General features: G+C 46.7%; 1 protein-coding gene across 9 annotated transcripts in view; it reads left to right on the top strand.

The window, feature by feature from the left end:
• CCM2 (CCM2 scaffold protein) overlaps positions 1 to 17,691 on the top strand; it is a 75,263-nt gene that overhangs the window by 15,598 nt on the left and 41,974 nt on the right. For 3 of the 9 annotated variants that reach the window (XM_028844921.2, XM_028844919.2, XM_028844916.2), the window contains exon 2: positions 12,638 to 12,787. The exons of 3 other annotated variants lie outside the window; for them this stretch is intronic. In XM_028844921.2, the coding sequence (XP_028700754.1) occupies positions 12,692 to 12,787 (96 nt within the window). In that variant the 5' untranslated portion in view covers positions 12,638 to 12,691. 9 annotated transcript variants of the gene reach the window in all.

Raw genomic sequence — 17,691 nt, 5'->3', positions numbered from 1 at the left:
TCGTGAACTCCTGACCTCAGATGATCTGCTCATCTCAGCCTCCCAAAGTGCTGGAATTACAGGCGTGAGCCACCGCGCCCGGCCTCCCAAAGTGCTGGAATTACAGGCGTGAGCCACTGTATCTGGAATAATTTACCTTTGGCCTTGTCAACTTAAAATTCAAGAGATGTACATATTTGGAAAGGATACTTTATTTCTTACAAAGAGTTACAACCTGTAGGCTGGCCATCTGACAGGCTGGGAAGCATAGCCTTTGGCAGAGCCTGAAAGGTAGGCACTTCAGAGGAGGTGGTTGAAACAGGAATTTGTGCTGAACGGTTTGACCAAGTATATATATTCAACAGGTTATAGGAGGAGTTATGAATATTCATGGAGGGGGTTCTGATGCATGTGTAGTGAACAGACATGCAATTTATTTTATTTTATTTTATTTGAGAAGGAGTTTCACTCTTGTCACACCAGGCTGGAGTGCAATGGCGCGATCTTGGCTCACTGCAACCTCCGCCTCCCAGGTTCAAGCAATTCTCCTATCTCAGCCTCCTGAGTAGCTGGGATTATTGGCGCATACCACCAGGTCTGGCTAATTTTTGTATTTTTAGTGGAGACGGGGTTTCATCATATTGGTCAGGCTGGTTTCGAACTCGACCTCAGGTCATCCACCCGCCTCAGCCTCCCAAAGTGCTGGGATTGCAGGCATGAGCCACTGTGCCTGGCCCAAACATGCATCTTTATTTTTTTTCTTTTTTTTTTGAGATGGAGTCTTGCTCTGTCACCCAGGCTGGAGTGCAGTGGCGCGATCTTGACTCACTGCAACCTCTCCCTGCCAGGTTCAAGTGATTCTCCTGCCTCAACCTCCCGAGTAGCTGGGATTACAGGCGCCCACCACCACGCCTGGCTAATTTTTGTATTTTTGGTAGAGATGGAGTTTCACCATGTTGACCAGGCTGATCTCTAACTCCTGGCCTCAAGTGATCTGACTGCCTTGGCCTCCCAAAGCTAGAATTACAGGTGTGAGCCACCTTGCCTGACTAATTTTTATTTATTTATTTATTTATTTATTTATTTATTTATTTATTTTTTTGTTGAGACAGAGTCTCGCTTTGTCGCCCAGACTGGAGTGCAGTGGCCGGATCTCAGCTCACTGCAAGCTCCGCCTCCCGGGTTCACGCCATTCTCCTGCCTCAGCCTCCCGAGTAGCTGGGACTACAGACGCCCGCCACCTCGCCTGGCTAGGTTTTTTTGTATTTTTTAGTAGAGACGGGGTTTCACCGTGTTAGCCAGGATGGTCTCGATCTCCTGACCTCGTGATCCGCCCGTCTCGGCCTCCCAAAGTGCTGGGATTACAGGCTTGAGCCACCGCGCCCGGCCATGGCTAATTTTTTTTTTTTTTTTTTTTTTTTTTTTTTGAGACAGAGTCTCACTCTGTCGCCCGGGCTGGAGTACAGTGGCCGGATCTCAGCTCACTGCAAGCTCCGCCTCCCGGGTTTACGTCATTCTCCTGCCTCAGCCTCCCAAGTAGCTGGGACTACAGGCGCCCGCCACCTCGCCTGGCTAGTTTTTTGTATTTTTTTAGTAGAGACGGGGTTTCACTGTGTTAGCCAGGATGGTCTCGATCTCCTGGCCTCGTAATCTGCCCGTCTCGGCCTCCCAAAGTGCTGGGATTACAGGCTTGAGCCACCGCGCCCGGCCTGGCTAATTTTTTTGATATTTTTAATAGAAACGGGGTTTCACCGTGTTAGTCAGGATGGTCTCGATCTCCTGACCTCATGATCCACCTGCCTCGGCCTCCCAAAGTGCTGGGATTACAGGCGTGAGCCACTGCATCTGGCCCAAACATACATTTTTCAACGAACTTTTAGGTTCAGGGGTACATGTGCGGGTTTGTTATATAGGTAAACTTTTGTCATGGGGATTTGGTGTATAGATTATTTCATCACCCAGGTACTAAGCATAGTATCTGACAGTTATTTTTCCAGACAGGCATGTTATTTGCATTCCATGTTCACTTTGAGGTGGAGACAGTATTATATTCAGGCACCATACCTCAAAAGGTGAAGCAAGGAGACAGGGCACTCAAGTGCACAGCCTCTGTAAACCAGTCTATGACTGGTGGTCTCTTGTCAGGAGAGAGTTACTGAAGTCAGTCTCTTTTTTTTTTTTTTTTGAGACGGAGTCTCACTCTGTCACCCAAGCTGGAGTGCAGTGGCCGGATCTCAGCTCACTGCAAGCTCCACCTCCCGGGTTCACGCCATTCTCCTGCCTCAGCCTCCCGAGTAGCTGGGACTACAGGCGTCCATCACCTCGCCCGGCTAGTTTTTTGTATTTTTTTAGTAGAGACGGGGTTTCACCATGTTAGCCAGGATGGTCTCGATCTCCTGACCTTGTGATCCGCCCGTCTCGGCCTCCCAAAGTGCTGGGATTACAGGCTTGAGCCACCGCGCCCGGCCCTGAAGTCAGTCTCATATCCAGTCACAGCTATAGTTTTGGCTTGTGGACCAGGAGGTCAGTTGGCATCTGGTGGTGAGCTGCAGTTGTTTTCCTATTGCTTATCCAGGACAGTGCTTGTTTGGCTGCTAGAGAAAAAGAAAAACCCTGTGGCAGTTAGAACAGAGTTGATCTTGAAGAGTAAGACTGTATGGCTGAATCCTTACCTGGTATGGTCGTAGGTCTTGTTTGTAATTTGGTATCTTTTTTCCCCCATGATCTTCATGAACACATATAATTTGGTATTTTATTGCCACATAGTCCATTCTGTCAGTTTTGTGGTCTCTATTTTAACATTAATGCTGGTCACTTGTGCCTGAACTACAACAGGGAGGGAATATAACGAGGTGTGTCCCAAGCTATCTTGTCATGGCTGGGACCAAAACAGGCTTTGTTCAGTCAGTTGGGATGCTTAGGATTTTACTTTTAGATCTTAGCCTGAAGACCTTGCTTAGAATTTTTCATGGTGTAGGTCTGACACATTGTTTCACCTTTTATTATCTGAAAATATCTTCATTTCGTCTTCATTTTTGAAGGATAGTTTTACATCAGCAGTCCCCAACCTTTTTGGCAGCAGGGACCGGTTTCGTGGAAGACAATTTTTCCATAGACTGAAGTGAGGAAAAGGTTTTGGGATGAAACAGTTCCATCTTGGATCATGGAGCGCGTAACCTAGATCCCTCCAACACACAGTTCAGGGTTTGTGCTCCTATGAAAATCTAATGCAGCCTCTGATCTCACAGGAGGCGGGGCTCAGCTGGTAACGTTCGCTGGCCCTCCGCTCACCTCCTGCTGTGTGCGGCCTGGTTCCTAACAGGCCATGGACCTAGACCAGTCTGTGGCCTGGGGTTGGGGACCTCTGTTTTACAGGATATAGAATTCTAGGTTGACTGTTTTCTTTCAGCATTATTTATTTATTTATTTATTTAAGACGCAGTCTTGCTCTGTGCCCCAGCTGGAGTGCAGTGGCACGATCTCAGCTCACTGCAACATCTGCCTCCTGGGTTCAAGCAATTCTCTGCCTCAGCCTCTGAGTAGCTGGGATTACAGGCACCTGCTGCCACGCCCAGCTATTTTTTTTGTATTTTTAGTAGAGACAGGGTTTCACCGTCTTGGCCAGGCTGGTCTTGTACTCCTGACCTTGTGATCCACCTGCCTCGGCCTCCCAAAGTGCTGGGATTACAGGCGTGAGCCACTGCGCCCGACCTTATTTATTTATTTTTGAGACGGAATCTGGCTTTGTCACCCAGGCTGGAGTGTAGTGGCGCGATCTTGGCTCACTGCAACCTCCACCTCCTGGGTTCAAGTGATTCTTCTGCCTCAGCCTCCTGGGAGGCTGTCATTATAGGCACATACCACCACGCCAAGCTAATTTTTTTTTGTATTTTTAGCAGAGATGGGGTTTCACCATGTTGGTGGGGCTGGTCTTCAACTCCTGACCTCCAGTGATCCACCTGCCTGAGCCTCCTAAGGTGTGAGCCACCATTGCTAGCTTCTTTTAGTATTTTAAAGATGAAGACTCATTATCTTCTAGCATCCATTGTTTCTCTTGAGAAGTTACCTGTCATTTTTGTTGTATTGAATGTCTTTTATTTGACAGTCTTTTTTTTTGAGACGGAGTCTCGCTCTATCGCCCAGGCTGGAGTGCAGTGGCTGGATCTCAGCTCACTGCAAGCTCCGCCTCCCGGGTTCACGCCATTCTCCTGCCTCAGCCTCCCGAGTAGCTGGGACTACAGGTGCCCGCCACCTCGCCCGGCTAGTTTTTTGTATTTTTTAGTAGAGACGGGGTTTCACCACGTTAGCCAGGATGGTCTCGATCTCCTGACCTCGTGATCCGCCCATCTCAGCCTCCCAAAGTGCTGGGAGTACAGGCGTGAGCCACCGCGCCCGGCCTTATTTGACAGTCTTAAGAATATCTTTTTTTTTTTTTTTTTTTTTTTTGAGATGGAGTCTTGCTCTGTCGCCAGGCTGGAGTGTAGTAACGCAATCTCGGCTCACTGCAACCTCTACCTCCCAGATTCAAGTGATTCTCCTGCATCAGCCTCCCAAGTAGCTGGGATTACAGGCATGCGCCACCATGCCAGGCCAATTTTTATATTTTTAATAGAAATGTGGTTTCGCCATGTTGACCGGGCTGGTCTCGAACTCCTGACCTCAGATGATCTGCCTGCCTCAGCCTCCCAAAGTGTTGGAATTACAGGCATGAGCCACTGCGCCTGGCCTTTTTTTTTTTTTTTTTTTGAGGCGGTCTCACTCTGTCACCCAGGCTGGAGTGCTGTGGCGTGATCTTGGCTCAATGCAACCTTGCAACCTCTGCTTCCTGGGTTCAAGTGATTCTCCTGCCTCATCCTCCTGAGTAGCCAGGACTATAGGCATGCACCACTGTGTCCGGCTAATGAAAAAAAATTTTTAAATATAGATGGAGTCTCAGTATGTTGCCCAGGCTGGTCTTGAACTCCTGGCCTCAAGCCATCCTCCTGCCTCCGCCTCCGAAAGTGCTGGGATTACAGGAATGAGCCACCACACCTGACTGGGTGTTATACTTTGTTTTGGTAGATCAGTTTTTATCTTTGTCCTTACTCTTAGGGTAAATCTCTTAGTCCTAGAATGTACTTTTTACTCCTAAGATGTGGCCCTTGTGGGGTTTCAAATGGATAGCCTCAAGTGTTTAAGGTGCTTATTAAGCCCCTCTAACTTGGCAGGACTTGGATTCCAAACTCTTATCTACCATGCAGCTAGGGAGAGCTAAAATCTCAGCTTTTTTTTTTTTGAGACGGATCTTGCTGTGTCACCCAGGTTGGAGTGCAGTGGTGTGATTGTAGTTTACTGTGACCTTAAACTTCTGGGCTCAAGCAATTCTCCCACCTTAGCCTTCCGAGTAGCTAGGACTACAGGCATGCACTATCTGGCTAATTTTTATTTTTGTAGAAATGGGGTCTCACTATGTTGCCCAGGCTGGTTTCAAACTCCTGACCTCAAGTGATCTTCCTGCTTTGGCCGCCCAAAGTGCTGGGATTACAGGCATGAGCCCCTGTGCCCAGCCATCAACTCAGCTCCTTCAACCTTCACGCTATTGTGTCCTTTCTGGGCTTGTGGGAGTCTCACCCCCACTTACACAGTTCAGGGTTCAGCCAAAGATTTGAAGGGACCTTATACTCAGACTTTGGGTTCCTTTTATAGTGGATTCCTCCTTTCCTATATTTCCTTCTCAATTTCCAGCTTCTTTAGCAGTCTTAAATCCTCCTTTAACCTGTCAGGCCAATAAAATTGCAGCTTTTTTTTCTCTGCTCCACTCCTCTCAGACTGGGGCGCACTCTCAGGAGTAGAGCAATATAAAAGTGCATCTTGCCCAGTGATGTTCCCTTCTTTCAAGGGTCATATAAATTCCAAGCTTCTTTTTTATTTCTTGTTTGTCTCCAGTGTCTTTAGAAGATTGTTTTTCACATTTTATCTAGAGTTCGTAATCTCAGTCTGTGAGAGAATTATTTTGATACAGTCTACTTCTCTCTTAAGGGAATAAGAACTTCTTTGGGTTTATTTTTTCTTGACAGTGTGTTTTGGAGCTCTTTCATTATAGATATATAATTTCTTTATTCTTCTTTAGGGTGGAATGGCATTTTTATCTGTAGGTTACTATATTTAAACAGTAGCCCTCCTATGGACTTTTAGGTTGTCATTTTGCTTAACAAATAATGAAACAATTAATCTAACCTGTCATGTATGTAATGCATCTGTAGGATTAATTCCCGAAAATGCAATTGCTGGGAAAGCATATGTGCATTTGTAATTTTAGTAGATGTTAATTCTCTATAGTAGAACCAAGGTTATTCTTTTTTCCTTTACCCACCTCTCAAGAGAACAGTTTTTATTCAGTGAAAGTGGTATTTGCTAAAAATTTTGAGTATTTTCCAAAATGAACTTGTTAGTTTTCTTACTAAAAATACACTTATATCTCAGAAGAAAATAGCGAAATATATTATATGAAAAAAATCACACCCACTAGAAACAACTATTATTAGAGTCTTTCACGTTGCTTTCCTGTTTGTGTATGCTTTTCTGTGTTTGCAGTAATAATACAATCTTTTTTCTTTTTTTTGAGACGGAGTCTGGCTCTGTTGCCCAGGCTGGAGTGCAGTGGTGCAATCTCGGCTCACTGCAAGCTCTGCCTCCCAGGTTCTCGCCATTCTCCTGCCTCAGCCTCCTGAGTAGCTAGGACTACAGGCGCCTGCCACAACGCCCGGCTAATTTTTTTGTATTTTTAGTAGAGACAGGGTTTCACCGTGTTAGCCAGGATGGTCTCAATCTCCTGACCTCATGATCAGCCCACCTTGGCCTCCCAAAGTGCTGGGATTACAGATGTAAGCCACCGCGCCCGGCCTTTCTTTTCTTTTTTCTTTTTTTTTTGAGATGGAGTCTCACTCTGTCACCCAGGCTGAAGTGCAGTGGCATAATCTCGGCTCTCTGCAACTCTTGCCTCCCGGGTTCACACCATTCCCCTGCCTCAGCCTCACGAGTAGCTGGGACTACAGGTGCCCGCCACTGCGCCTGGCTAATTTTTTGTATTTTTAGTAGAGACGGGGTTTCACTGTGTTAGCCAGGATGGTCTCGATCTCCTGACCACGTGATCTGCCCGCCTCACCCTCCCAAAGTGCTGGGATTACAGGCGTGAGCCAGCGTGCCCGGCCTTTTCTTTAGAGTTTCCGGTAAATTGCTTTTCTTGTGCAGTGGCGCGATCTCGGCTCACTGCAACCTCTACCTCCTGGCCTCAAGTGATTCTCCTGCCTCAGCCTCTCAAGTAGCTGGGATTATAGGTGCCCACTACCACGCCTGGCTAATTTTTGTATTTTTAGTAGAGACGGGGTTTCACCATGTTGGCCAGGTTGGTCTCGAACTGTGGAGCTCAAGTGATCCACCCGCCTCGGCCTCCCACAGTGCTGGGATTACAGGCATGGGCCACCGTGCCCTGCAAGTCTGGGCTTTTAGTGTACCCATCACCCAAAGAGTATACATTGTACCCAGTAGGTAATTTTTCATCCCTCACCTCCCTCCCACTTTCTCGCTTTCTAAGTCTCCAGTGTCCATTATATCACTCTGTATGCCTTTGTGTACCCATAGTTTAGCTCCCACTTATAGGTGAGAACCATGCCCTGCCCAAACTTCTTTTTTTAAATGTTCTAATAAAACTTTATTTACGGCTGAGCGAGGTGGCTCACGCCTGTAATCCCAGCACTTTGGGAGGCCGAGGTGGGTGGATCACCTGAGGTCAGGAGTTCGAGACCAGCCTGGCTAACATGGCGAAACCCCGTCTGTACTAAAAATACAAAAATTAGCCAGGTATGGTGGCGCGCATCTGTAATCCCTGTTACTTGGAAGCCTGAGGCAGGAGTATGGCTTAAACCTGGGAGGTGGAGGTTGCAGTGAGCCGAGATTGTGCCACTGCACTCCAGCCTGGGCGAGAGAGTGAGACTCCGTCTCAAAAGACAAAACTAACAACAACAAAAAAACACCAAAAAACCCCCCAATTTATTTACAAAAACGGGGCTTGCCTGTGTGGTAGAGTTTACTCAGCCTTTTTCTAGAGAATGCCTTGTTATTATGAATGAGGTTCAGTTTTATTATGGCAGGCAGTGAGATTACTGGGACATCTTTTTTTTTTTTGTTCTGTGCATCTTTATTTAGTCATTATTTTGATAGCTGTGTATCAGTTTTTTTTTTTTTTTTTTTTTTTTTGAGATGGAGTTTCGCTCTTGTTGCCCAGGCTGGAGTGCAATGGCGCAATCTCGGCTCATCGCAACCTCCGCCTCCCAGGTTCAAGCAATTCTTCTGCCTTAGCCTCCCTAGTAGCTGGGATGACAGGCATGTGCCACCATGCCTGGCTAATTTTGTATTTTTAGTAGAGTCGGGGTTTCTCCATGCTGGTCAGGCTGGTCTCGAACTCCCGATCTCAGGTGATCCTCCCACCTCGGCCTCCCAAAGTGCTGGGATTATAGGCATGAACCACCGCGCCCAGCCTCTGTATCAGTTTTGAATTTAGTTCTGGGTGTTTTCCTTACACCTAAAGTGTGGACTTTTTGGATTTCTACTGAGTAGCCAGTTCAGCAAAGTCTCTTCAGCTGATTATAATGTTCAGCAAAGCCTCTTCAGCTGGTGATAACTTCTGGCATCACCATTCAGCAATCAGTCAAACATTAAATGATTACCTATAGGCTTTGTGGAGTTTCATCTCTGCATGTCGAGGCCAGCCCTTAGTCAAGGCCCAAGAAACATGTTTTTATCATCAAGAACTTCTAGGCTCTTGGTTTATATAATGGAATCTTCTAGATTTTCCTTTGTTTGCTTGCTGAACACTGTCATTGTCACCCTGGGATTTCTTTTCTCTGCTTCCTGGGTTGGTTCCACCATTTCTTGGAGTCCACATCTTTTCCTCTCTTGGATCATCCTCCTTTTGCTGGGAGTATATCCTCTAGTATGTTTTTCAAAAGGGGGTTTTTAGGGTGTAAAGTTCCCAAGGCACTGCAGGTGTGAAACTAACAATTTTGCACCTTGACTGACAGTTTGGTTTTAAATTAACTTCCAGATTTAAATTAATTTCCCCACAGAATTTTAAAGGGATTACCATATTCCCATTTATCGTGATACATCTGATGCTGATCTGAGTCTTACTGCTTTTAAAGGTACTTTTTTTTTTTTTTTGCATTTTCTTATTGGAAACTTTTAAGATTCTCTTGAAATTCTGCAGTTTTATGAAGATGAGTCTAAGTGTTTAGGATTTGTCTCTTACATTCAGCCTACTTGTTACTGTGCTTTTTCTGTCCATAAAATTGAGTTCATCATTGTTGTCTTCTGATATTTGTGTCCCTCTGATTCTGCCCGCTTTTATTCTCCTTTTAAGAAACTGTTAGACTTGGGCCGGGCGCGGTGGCTCAAGCCTGTAATCCCAGCACTTTGGGAGGCCGAGACGGGCGGATCACGAGGTCAGGAGATCGAGACCATCCTGGCTAACATGGTGAAACCTCGTCTCCACTAAAAAATACAAAAAAAAAAAAACTAGCCGGGCGAGGTGGCGGGCGCCTGTAGTCCCAGCTACTCTGGAGGCTGAGGCAGGAGAATGGCATAAACCCGGGAGGCGGAGCTTGCAGTGAGCTAAGATCCTGCCACTGTACTCCAGCCTGGGCAACAGAGCGAGACTCCGTCTCAAAAAAAAAAAAAAAAGAAACTGTTAGACTTGATGGACCCGGCTTCTGTGGCCTTTAATTTTTCTCACATTAAACTTTTTGCCTTTTCGCTTTGTTCTAGGACAGGGTTGGCAAACTTCATGTAAAGGACCAGATAATAAATATTTTAGGCTGTGTGAGCCAAGGGGCAAAATTGAGGCCATTAAGTAGGTACTTATATAAGAGAGAAAGCACATTTTCATACATTTTTTATTGATGAAATTTAAGGCATAATAATTGAGTACAATTTTTTGTAATGTGGTTCTACTACTGAGAATGGAATTCTTTTTGGGGGCTAACATTTTGCTTAATCAGGGTTCAAAGTTGGTGATTACGTTTATCGAATTGGTGGCAAATGTTCATCTGTAAAACATTTGCAGCTGTGGCCATCAGCAGCAGGCAGGCATTGGCCAACCCCACAGTTCTCCTTCGTGTAATTCTTTGGGCTCTCAGCTATGTCCTTGTTATTATTCTATGAATTTTTTATTTTGGCAGTCATATTTGTAATTTCTAAGATATCTTTCTTGTTCTCTGTTCTCTCTTTTTCTTTTTTTTTGAGACGGAGTTTCACTCTTGTTGCCCACGCTGGAGTGCAGTGGCACGATCTTGGCTCACCTCAGCCTCCACCTTCTGGGTTCAGGTGATTCTCATGCTTCAGCCTCCCGAATAGCTAGGATTACAGGCATGTGCCATCATGCCCGGCTAATTTTGTGTTTTTAGTAGAGACGGGATTTCTCCATGTTGGTCAGGCTGGTCTCGAACTCCCGACCTCAGGTGATCTGCCCACCTCAGCCTTCCAGAGTGCTGGGATTACAGGCGTGAACCACCACGCCCGGCCGTTTTTTCTTTTTCATGGCTGTCTAGTCTTATTTTATGAATGCAGTTCTTCTCAAGTGTCTCTAAGTATACTAGCTAGAATGTAGGTTCCTGTGCCTGTCTCTTCCCCTTTGCTCTTTGGCTTTTCTCTATCATGCTGGCCGTGGGGATCACAGTGTGAGGGAAGGTTGGGGTTGACTAGTGTTCAGAGCATGTGGGTTTTCTTTTTAGTCATGTTTGTTTCCCTGTAACCCTTCCCCTTTGCAGTAGCCAAAATAGAGGTGAGGCTGCTGAGCTGAGTGGCACCTCTTTCTGTATCTCACTCCTGGTTTGCTTTTTCCCTTTGAGCCTGCCTGAAGGTCAGGGTCAGCTGGTTCTGCCCTGTATAGGCAACTTTTAGAAAGGAGCAGTCTGAAATTGTGACTCTACTCTGGTTTTTAAAGACAGAAAGTGACAGTCCAGTTAATACTGGATATTGATTCGAATCTAGTTCTAATGCTGCTTTTCCAACTTTATGACAGTTTCTACATCTGTGGTATATGGAATAATAATTGAAGCACTAAATTATTATTCTGAAACAGTCTTTTCAGAATCAAGAAATATTAAACTTTATTTGTTACAGGTTAATGAAATAGAACCATACGAAAGTACCATTTTTATAGCTAGAACACTGTTGAAAATCAACACTTTGATTTGGTTCAACTTAATATTTAAAAAATTATAGGCCGGGCACGGTGGCTCAAGCCTGTAATCCCAGCACTTTGGGAGGCCGAGACGGGCGGATCACGAGGTCAGGAGATCGAGACCATTCTGGCTAACACGGTGAAACCTCGTCTTTACTAAAAATACAAAAAACTGGCCGGGCGAGGTGGCGGCGCCTGTAGTCCCAGCTACTCGGGAGGCTGAGGCAGGAGAATGGCGTGAACCCGGGAGGCGGAGCTTGCAGTGAGTCGATCGCGCCACTGCACTCCAGCCTGGGCGACAGAGCGAGACTCCGTCTCAAAAAAAAAAAAAAAAAAATTATAATTGTTATGTTTATTTATTGATCGGTGAATATAGTCACTCTAACCAGAATTTTTTTTTTTTTTTTTTGAGATGGAGTCTCACTCTGTCACCCAGGCTGGAGTGCAATGGCTTGGCTCACTGCAACCTCTACCTCCCAGGTTCAAGTGATTCTCCTGCCTCAGCCTCCCAAGTAGCTGGGATAACAGGCGCCCATCACCACGCCCAGCTAGTTTTTCTATTTTTAGTAGAAACGGGGTTTCACCGTGTTGGCCAGACTGGTCTTGAACTTCTTACCTCAGGTGATTCACCTGCCTCGGCCTCCTAAAGTGCTGGGATTATAGCAGACATGAGCCACTGCACCCGGCCAACCAGAATATTTAATTAAGTAGCCTTCCCTATTGGCAAACCATTCTGGAATTTTCAGAGTTCTAAGAGCCTTCACCAGCAACAGATCCAACTTCTGCTTTTCTAGATTAGGAAATTTGCCTTAAAGAAGTGAGGTTGCCCAGAGGCGGGCGCCCTGTTTAGTTTCAAAGTGCTGCTGACTCAAACTCATGAGTCCTGGAGGCAGGTAGAGGCACTTGTAGGCTGAGGACCCGTAGAGCCCAGTGTACCCTGCCCAAGCCCCATCTGGGAATGGAGTTATCTCTGTAAAGATCTTGCTGCCTTTGAGCAAGCACTGCAAACAGGGTGGCTGGAACAGCCTTGTCGCGTGTTTCCACCCTTCGTATGAGGCGGGTACCGTGGGTCTTCACCAGCAGCACGGCCTGTTGTCTCCAGGAAAGGGTAGCCCCTCACAGTGCTTTCTGTCTGCTTGTTTAGCTTTGGCATTCGAATGTGCAGAATGGTGGACTTTCAAATTAATGTCCTTCTGTTGACTGCAGAGTTTCTGCTGGAAATGCAGGGAGGCTGCCTGTGGGGTTCGCGTGCTGTGGGGAGTAGGGAAAATGAGCTGATTTACTTTGTGTCTTTTTGTACATGCAGACTGTTTGGATTTTGCCAACAGTTTCTGGGTGCTGCCTGCTTTTTGAACTTTTAAAACATTGTAAACAGCTTCAGTGGCTTTGCAGAAGGAAGCTGTGGTTTCTGGTCTTCCTGTTCAGTCATGTTTTTTTCAGAGGGAGGGCTAACATCTGGCCATATTTTTCAACAAATTCAGAAGTGAATAGAGAATGCATAGTAGCTGTCGGCAGAGGAGAAGGAACCAGAATCTCTCCAAAGAAATTCCTCAAACAGAATTTCACACGGGGTATTCCATGGAGAATGAGGTAGGTGCAAGTCCAGTGTGGAAAGCGCCGTTTAGAATGATGGTGTGAGTCCCTTGTGGGTGGCTTTCATGGCTGCTTCCCAGGGCTTGCCCATTGTGAGCTAGGGTGGCCCGGTCTCCATGACCCCTGCTTTGGGAGGATGGGGTGGAGGGTTCATTTGTTGGCTTCCTGATCTGAGACCCTGTGGCAAGGGGCGTGTATGGAGGAGAAGCGCTGTCTCTTCCAGGTGGGGTGTATAGGTTGTTGCATTCATCCATCTTGACTCAAGGAAGAAGCCACAGGTTTTACATCTTCCAGGGAGAAGTAATTTTCCTATGGATTTGTGGTCAGTTGGGACCCAAGAGCTTGCTTGAAAAATTATATAGGGAGATGGTCAAGCAAGAGAGCACCCAAAACTGGAATTCCATCCACGAGACCTGCAACATGAGTGGGGTGCTGCTTAAGACCCCACCAGCATGGATCCTGGCCACCCCCAGTGTGGCCTCCTGTGGGCACTAAGGTGCCTGTGTTTTTCTCACTGAAGCAAACAGGCAGTAGTGGGCAGAGCTATGGTTCCCCTTGAAATTCGCTCTGTCGGCTGGATGCAGTGGCTTACGCCTGTAATCCCAGCACTTTGGGAGGTTGAGGTGGACGGATCAGGAGGTCAGGGGATCAAGACCATCCTGGCTAACACGGTGAAACCCCGTCTCTACTAAAAATTCAAAAAATTTGGCCGGGCTCGGTGGCTCAAGCCTGTAATCCCAGCACTGGGAGGCCGAGATGGGCGGATCACGAGGTCAGGAGATCGAGACCATCCTGGCTAACACGGTGAAACCCCGTCTCTACTAAAAAATACAAAAAACTAGCCGGGCAAGGTGGCGGGCGCCTGTAGTCCCAGCTACTCGGGAGGCTGAGGCAGGAGAATGGCGTAAACGGGGGAGGTGGAGCTTGCAGTGAGCTAAGATCTGGCCACTGCACCCCAGCCTGGGCGACAGAGCAAGACTCCGTCTCAAAAAAAAAAAAAAAAAAAAATTGCCAGGTGTGGTGGCGCACGCCTGTAATCCCAGCTACTCAGGAGGCTGAGGCAGGAGAATCACTTGAACCCGGGAGGTGGAGGTTGCAGTCAGCCGAGATTGCACACTGCACTCCAGCCTGGGCAACAGAGTGAAACTGCATCTCAAAAAAAAAAAAAAAAAAAGAAATTAGCTGTGTCCTGAGATGTGGGTGCACACCGACTGTGTCATACTCATCATTTAGGCCTCTCTAGCACTGAGGAAAGGTCCTTTTTCCATTGGTAAGCACCAAAGCACTAAAAAAAAAAAAAAAAAAAAAAATGCTAATCTGTCAACTGGCACTGCAGGGAGTGCTGGAAGTTTGTTGAAATTCAGATAGGCAGGGCTGCAATGTGAGTGTCCACAGAGGAGTTCTTTGTCATGGAGCTTGTAGGAGGGGATTTGTTGTAGTGCCTCTGATGTGCACCTTAGGCAGTGTGATTTCTGAGGGATGGCAGATGTCACTCTGGGACTATAGCCTCTCACTGTCCAGCTGGACAGAATCATCGCTCCAGGTCCACTGTCTTCTCAGACCCGGGCACTGAGTTTGGTGCCTCTTCCAGTCATTTTCCCTCATTCCTGCTGGGCCCTCATGTGGCTGTGCAGTTGCAGTTTGTCTGTCTCCCTCTTTAGACTAGGGGTTCCCTGGGGGCAGGGACGGTGGCTCCTACAGCTCCAGTGTCTGGCGCATGTGAATACTCATGAGATGTGCTGAATGTTAGCCTTAAGGATACCTAGGCCTTTTTATAATATTTTAAACATCTTTGTTCAGAGGGAGTTTTGTTTTATTAGATAAAACCCACCTTGTGGTTTAGTCATAAGTATTAAATAATTTGCATAAATGAAAATGCCTGAAACCTGTAGCAGAGACATGCTGGGTACTGCTCAGTGTGACTAAGTGTTCTTCCCTTTCTTCCTTCATAGACTTCTTAGCACTTTCTCCAGAGTAATACTGAGCTCAGTGTTTTGCATGGAGAACACAGCTAGAAGGTATAGTCATAAAATTTACTTTGGTCCCCAAGTAGAGGCCACTGTTTCATGAGTCTGTGTTTGCTGGTTCTTTCAGTGGATTCATTTCTCCTTGTAAATTAATAAACAGGTGCCCTGACTTATAAGTTAGTTTCTGAGAATTTATTGGGTAGACCCAGTTACTCCAGATCCTGTTCACCCAAGTGAGCTGATAATGTTGAGCCTCAGATCTAACAAAACTCAAGACCCGCCATTGGCACCTGAGGGCCAGCCTTGCCCAGAGCCTGAGCCTTGGCTTTGTGTGAGGAGGGCATTCTGACAAGCTAAGCCCTAGTAGGCCAGATTTAGTTTTAGTTTTTTAACTTAGAAGTACATTTTAGGTTTCCAACTTTAAGAGTTGTTTTAGGCCGGGCGCGGTGGCTCAAGCCTGTAATCCCAGCACTTTGGGAGGCCGAGACGGGCGGATCACGAGGTCAGGAGTTCGAGACCATCCTGGCTAACACGGTGAAACCCCGTCTCTACTAAAAAGTACAAAAAACTAGCCGGGCGAGGTGGCGGGCGCCTGTAGTCCCGGCTACTCGGGAGGCTGAGGCAGGAGAATGGCGTAAAAACCCGGGAGGCAGAGCTTGCAGTGAGCTGAGATCCGGCCACTGCACTCCAGCCTGGGCGACACAGCGAGACTCCGTCTCAAAAAAAAAAAAAAAAAAAAGAGTTGTTTTAAGCTTAAGACATAAACTTTGCAAGAATTTGTAAGGATCTAGGGATCTTCCAGAGTGAGTTTAGAAAGTTCTGTACAGTTATCTGAGGTGGCATATATTCCGTATCGATGTCTTTGCACAGCGCTGCATGGTGACTCAGAGCCCTGTGTTCCCTCCTCCTGGCTCCGTGCTGTGGATTTTGGCAGGTCCCTTCAACCCTCACAGCCTCAGTTTCTTCAGGAGAGACTTAGGCTGGGATAGACCCCACACCTCACCTTGGTGCTGGGACTCCACTCATGGAAGAGAAATAGCACTTAGCCTGGTTTCCTTCTGGGGACTGAACTGGTCCTTTGGTCTCTGAGGTTCAAAGGTGATGAGATCATTTGGTGGTGATGAACAGGCGTACTCAATAAAATACATGTTGAATGGAAGAATGGTTGCCTGGGCTAATCCCACCTTTTAAATTCTATAGTACATCTATAGTACATTCTAGTGAGTTAAAGAACCCATGATGATTTACTGGAATCCTGATTCTGTACATTAAAAATATTCTAAACCATTTAATTATTTCCCTCCTTCTTTCCAGACAGGATCTCACTCTGTTGCCTAGGCTGAGTGCAGTAGTGTGGTCACAACTCACTGCAGCCTGAACCTCCCAAACTCAAGTGATCCTCCCATCTCAGCCTCCTGCGTACCTGGAACTACAGGCTAATTTTTAATATTTTTTAGAGACAGTTCTTGCTATGTTGTCCAGGCTGGTCTTGAACTCCTGGCCTCAAGTGATCCTCTTGCCTTGGCCTCCCAAAGTGTTGGAATTACAGGTGTGAGCCACTGTGCCTGCCCTCAATTTATTTTATTTTGCTTTTTCTTGAGACGGAGTCTTGCTCTGTCACCCAGGCTGGAGTGCAGTGGCGTGATCATGGCTTACTGCAACTGCCACCTCCCAGGTTCAAGCAATTCTCCTGCCTCAGCCTCCCGAGTAGCTGGGACTACAGGTGTGCGCCACCATGCCCAGCTAATTTTTGTATTTTTAGTGGAGACAGAGTTTCACCATGTTGACCAGAGTGGTCTCAAACTTCTGACCTCAGGTGACCCACCCGCCTCAGCCTCCCAAAGTGCTGTGATTACAGGCGTGAGTCACTGCGCCTGGCCTCAATTATTTTTTAACTAGAACTTTCCTTTATATTTATTTTCTTTCTTTTTTTAGTTTTAAAAGAGACAGGGCCTTGCCGAGGTATAGTGACTTACACCTGTAATCCCAGCACTTTGGAAGGCCGAGATGGGTAGATCACTTGAGGTCAGGAGTTTGAGACCAGCCTGGCCAACATGGTGAAACCCTATCTCTATAAAAATACAAAAATTAGCCAGGTGTGGTGGTGTGCACCTGTAATCCCAGATACTCGGGAGACTGAGGTGAGGTGGGAGAATCGCTTGAGCCTGGGAGGTGGAGGTTGCACTGAGCCAAGATCACGCGCCACTATACTCCAGCCTGGGCTGTATAGTGAGACTCCATGTCAAAAAAAAAAAAAAAAGAAAAGAAAAAAAAGAGGGCCTTGCTCAGTCACTTAGGCTGGAGTGCAGTGGGCAGTCATAGCCCACTGCAGCCTTGAGCTCCTGGGTTCAAGCGATTCTCTCACGCCAGTCTTTCAGGTAGCTAGGACTACAGACATATGCCACCATGCTCAGCTTTTTTCTTTTTAATTAATAATTATTATTTGTTTTGAGATGGTCTGGCTCTGTCACCCAGGCTAGAGTGCAGTGGTGCAATCACAGCTCAAGTGATCTTCCAGGCTCAAGTGATCCTCCTACTTTAGCCTCCTGAGTAACTGTGACTACAGGTGTGTGCCACCACGTCCTGCTAATTTTTGTATTCTAATTTTTGTATTTTTTTTTTTAAAGATGAAGTCTCATCCTGTTGCCCAGGCTGGTCTCAAACTCCTGACTCTAGTGATCCTCCCGTCTTGGCCTCCCAAAGTGTTGGGATTACAGGCATGAACCACTGCACCCAGCCATCAGCTTAAATTTTGTATTCAAAAGCAGCTTCTTTTCCAAAAATCTAAGGTGGCTTCTTGTTCGGAGAGCTCTCCCCCAGCACCGACTGTCCCTCCTACCACCCCCTGCAGCTGAGAGCTGAGCAAACACTACCTCTGAAAAGCCCCATCATCCTCAGCGGTAACAGCACCTACCCTGCATTCTGTGCTGAATG

The sequence above is a fragment of the Macaca mulatta genome, chromosome 3 (genome assembly GCF_049350105.2).
Source record: "Macaca mulatta isolate MMU2019108-1 chromosome 3, T2T-MMU8v2.0, whole genome shotgun sequence".
NCBI classification, from domain to species: Eukaryota; Metazoa; Chordata; class Mammalia; order Primates; family Cercopithecidae; genus Macaca; species Macaca mulatta.
Note: the sequence above shows the minus strand (reverse complement) of the source record. Positions and strands in the feature narration are given on the sequence as shown.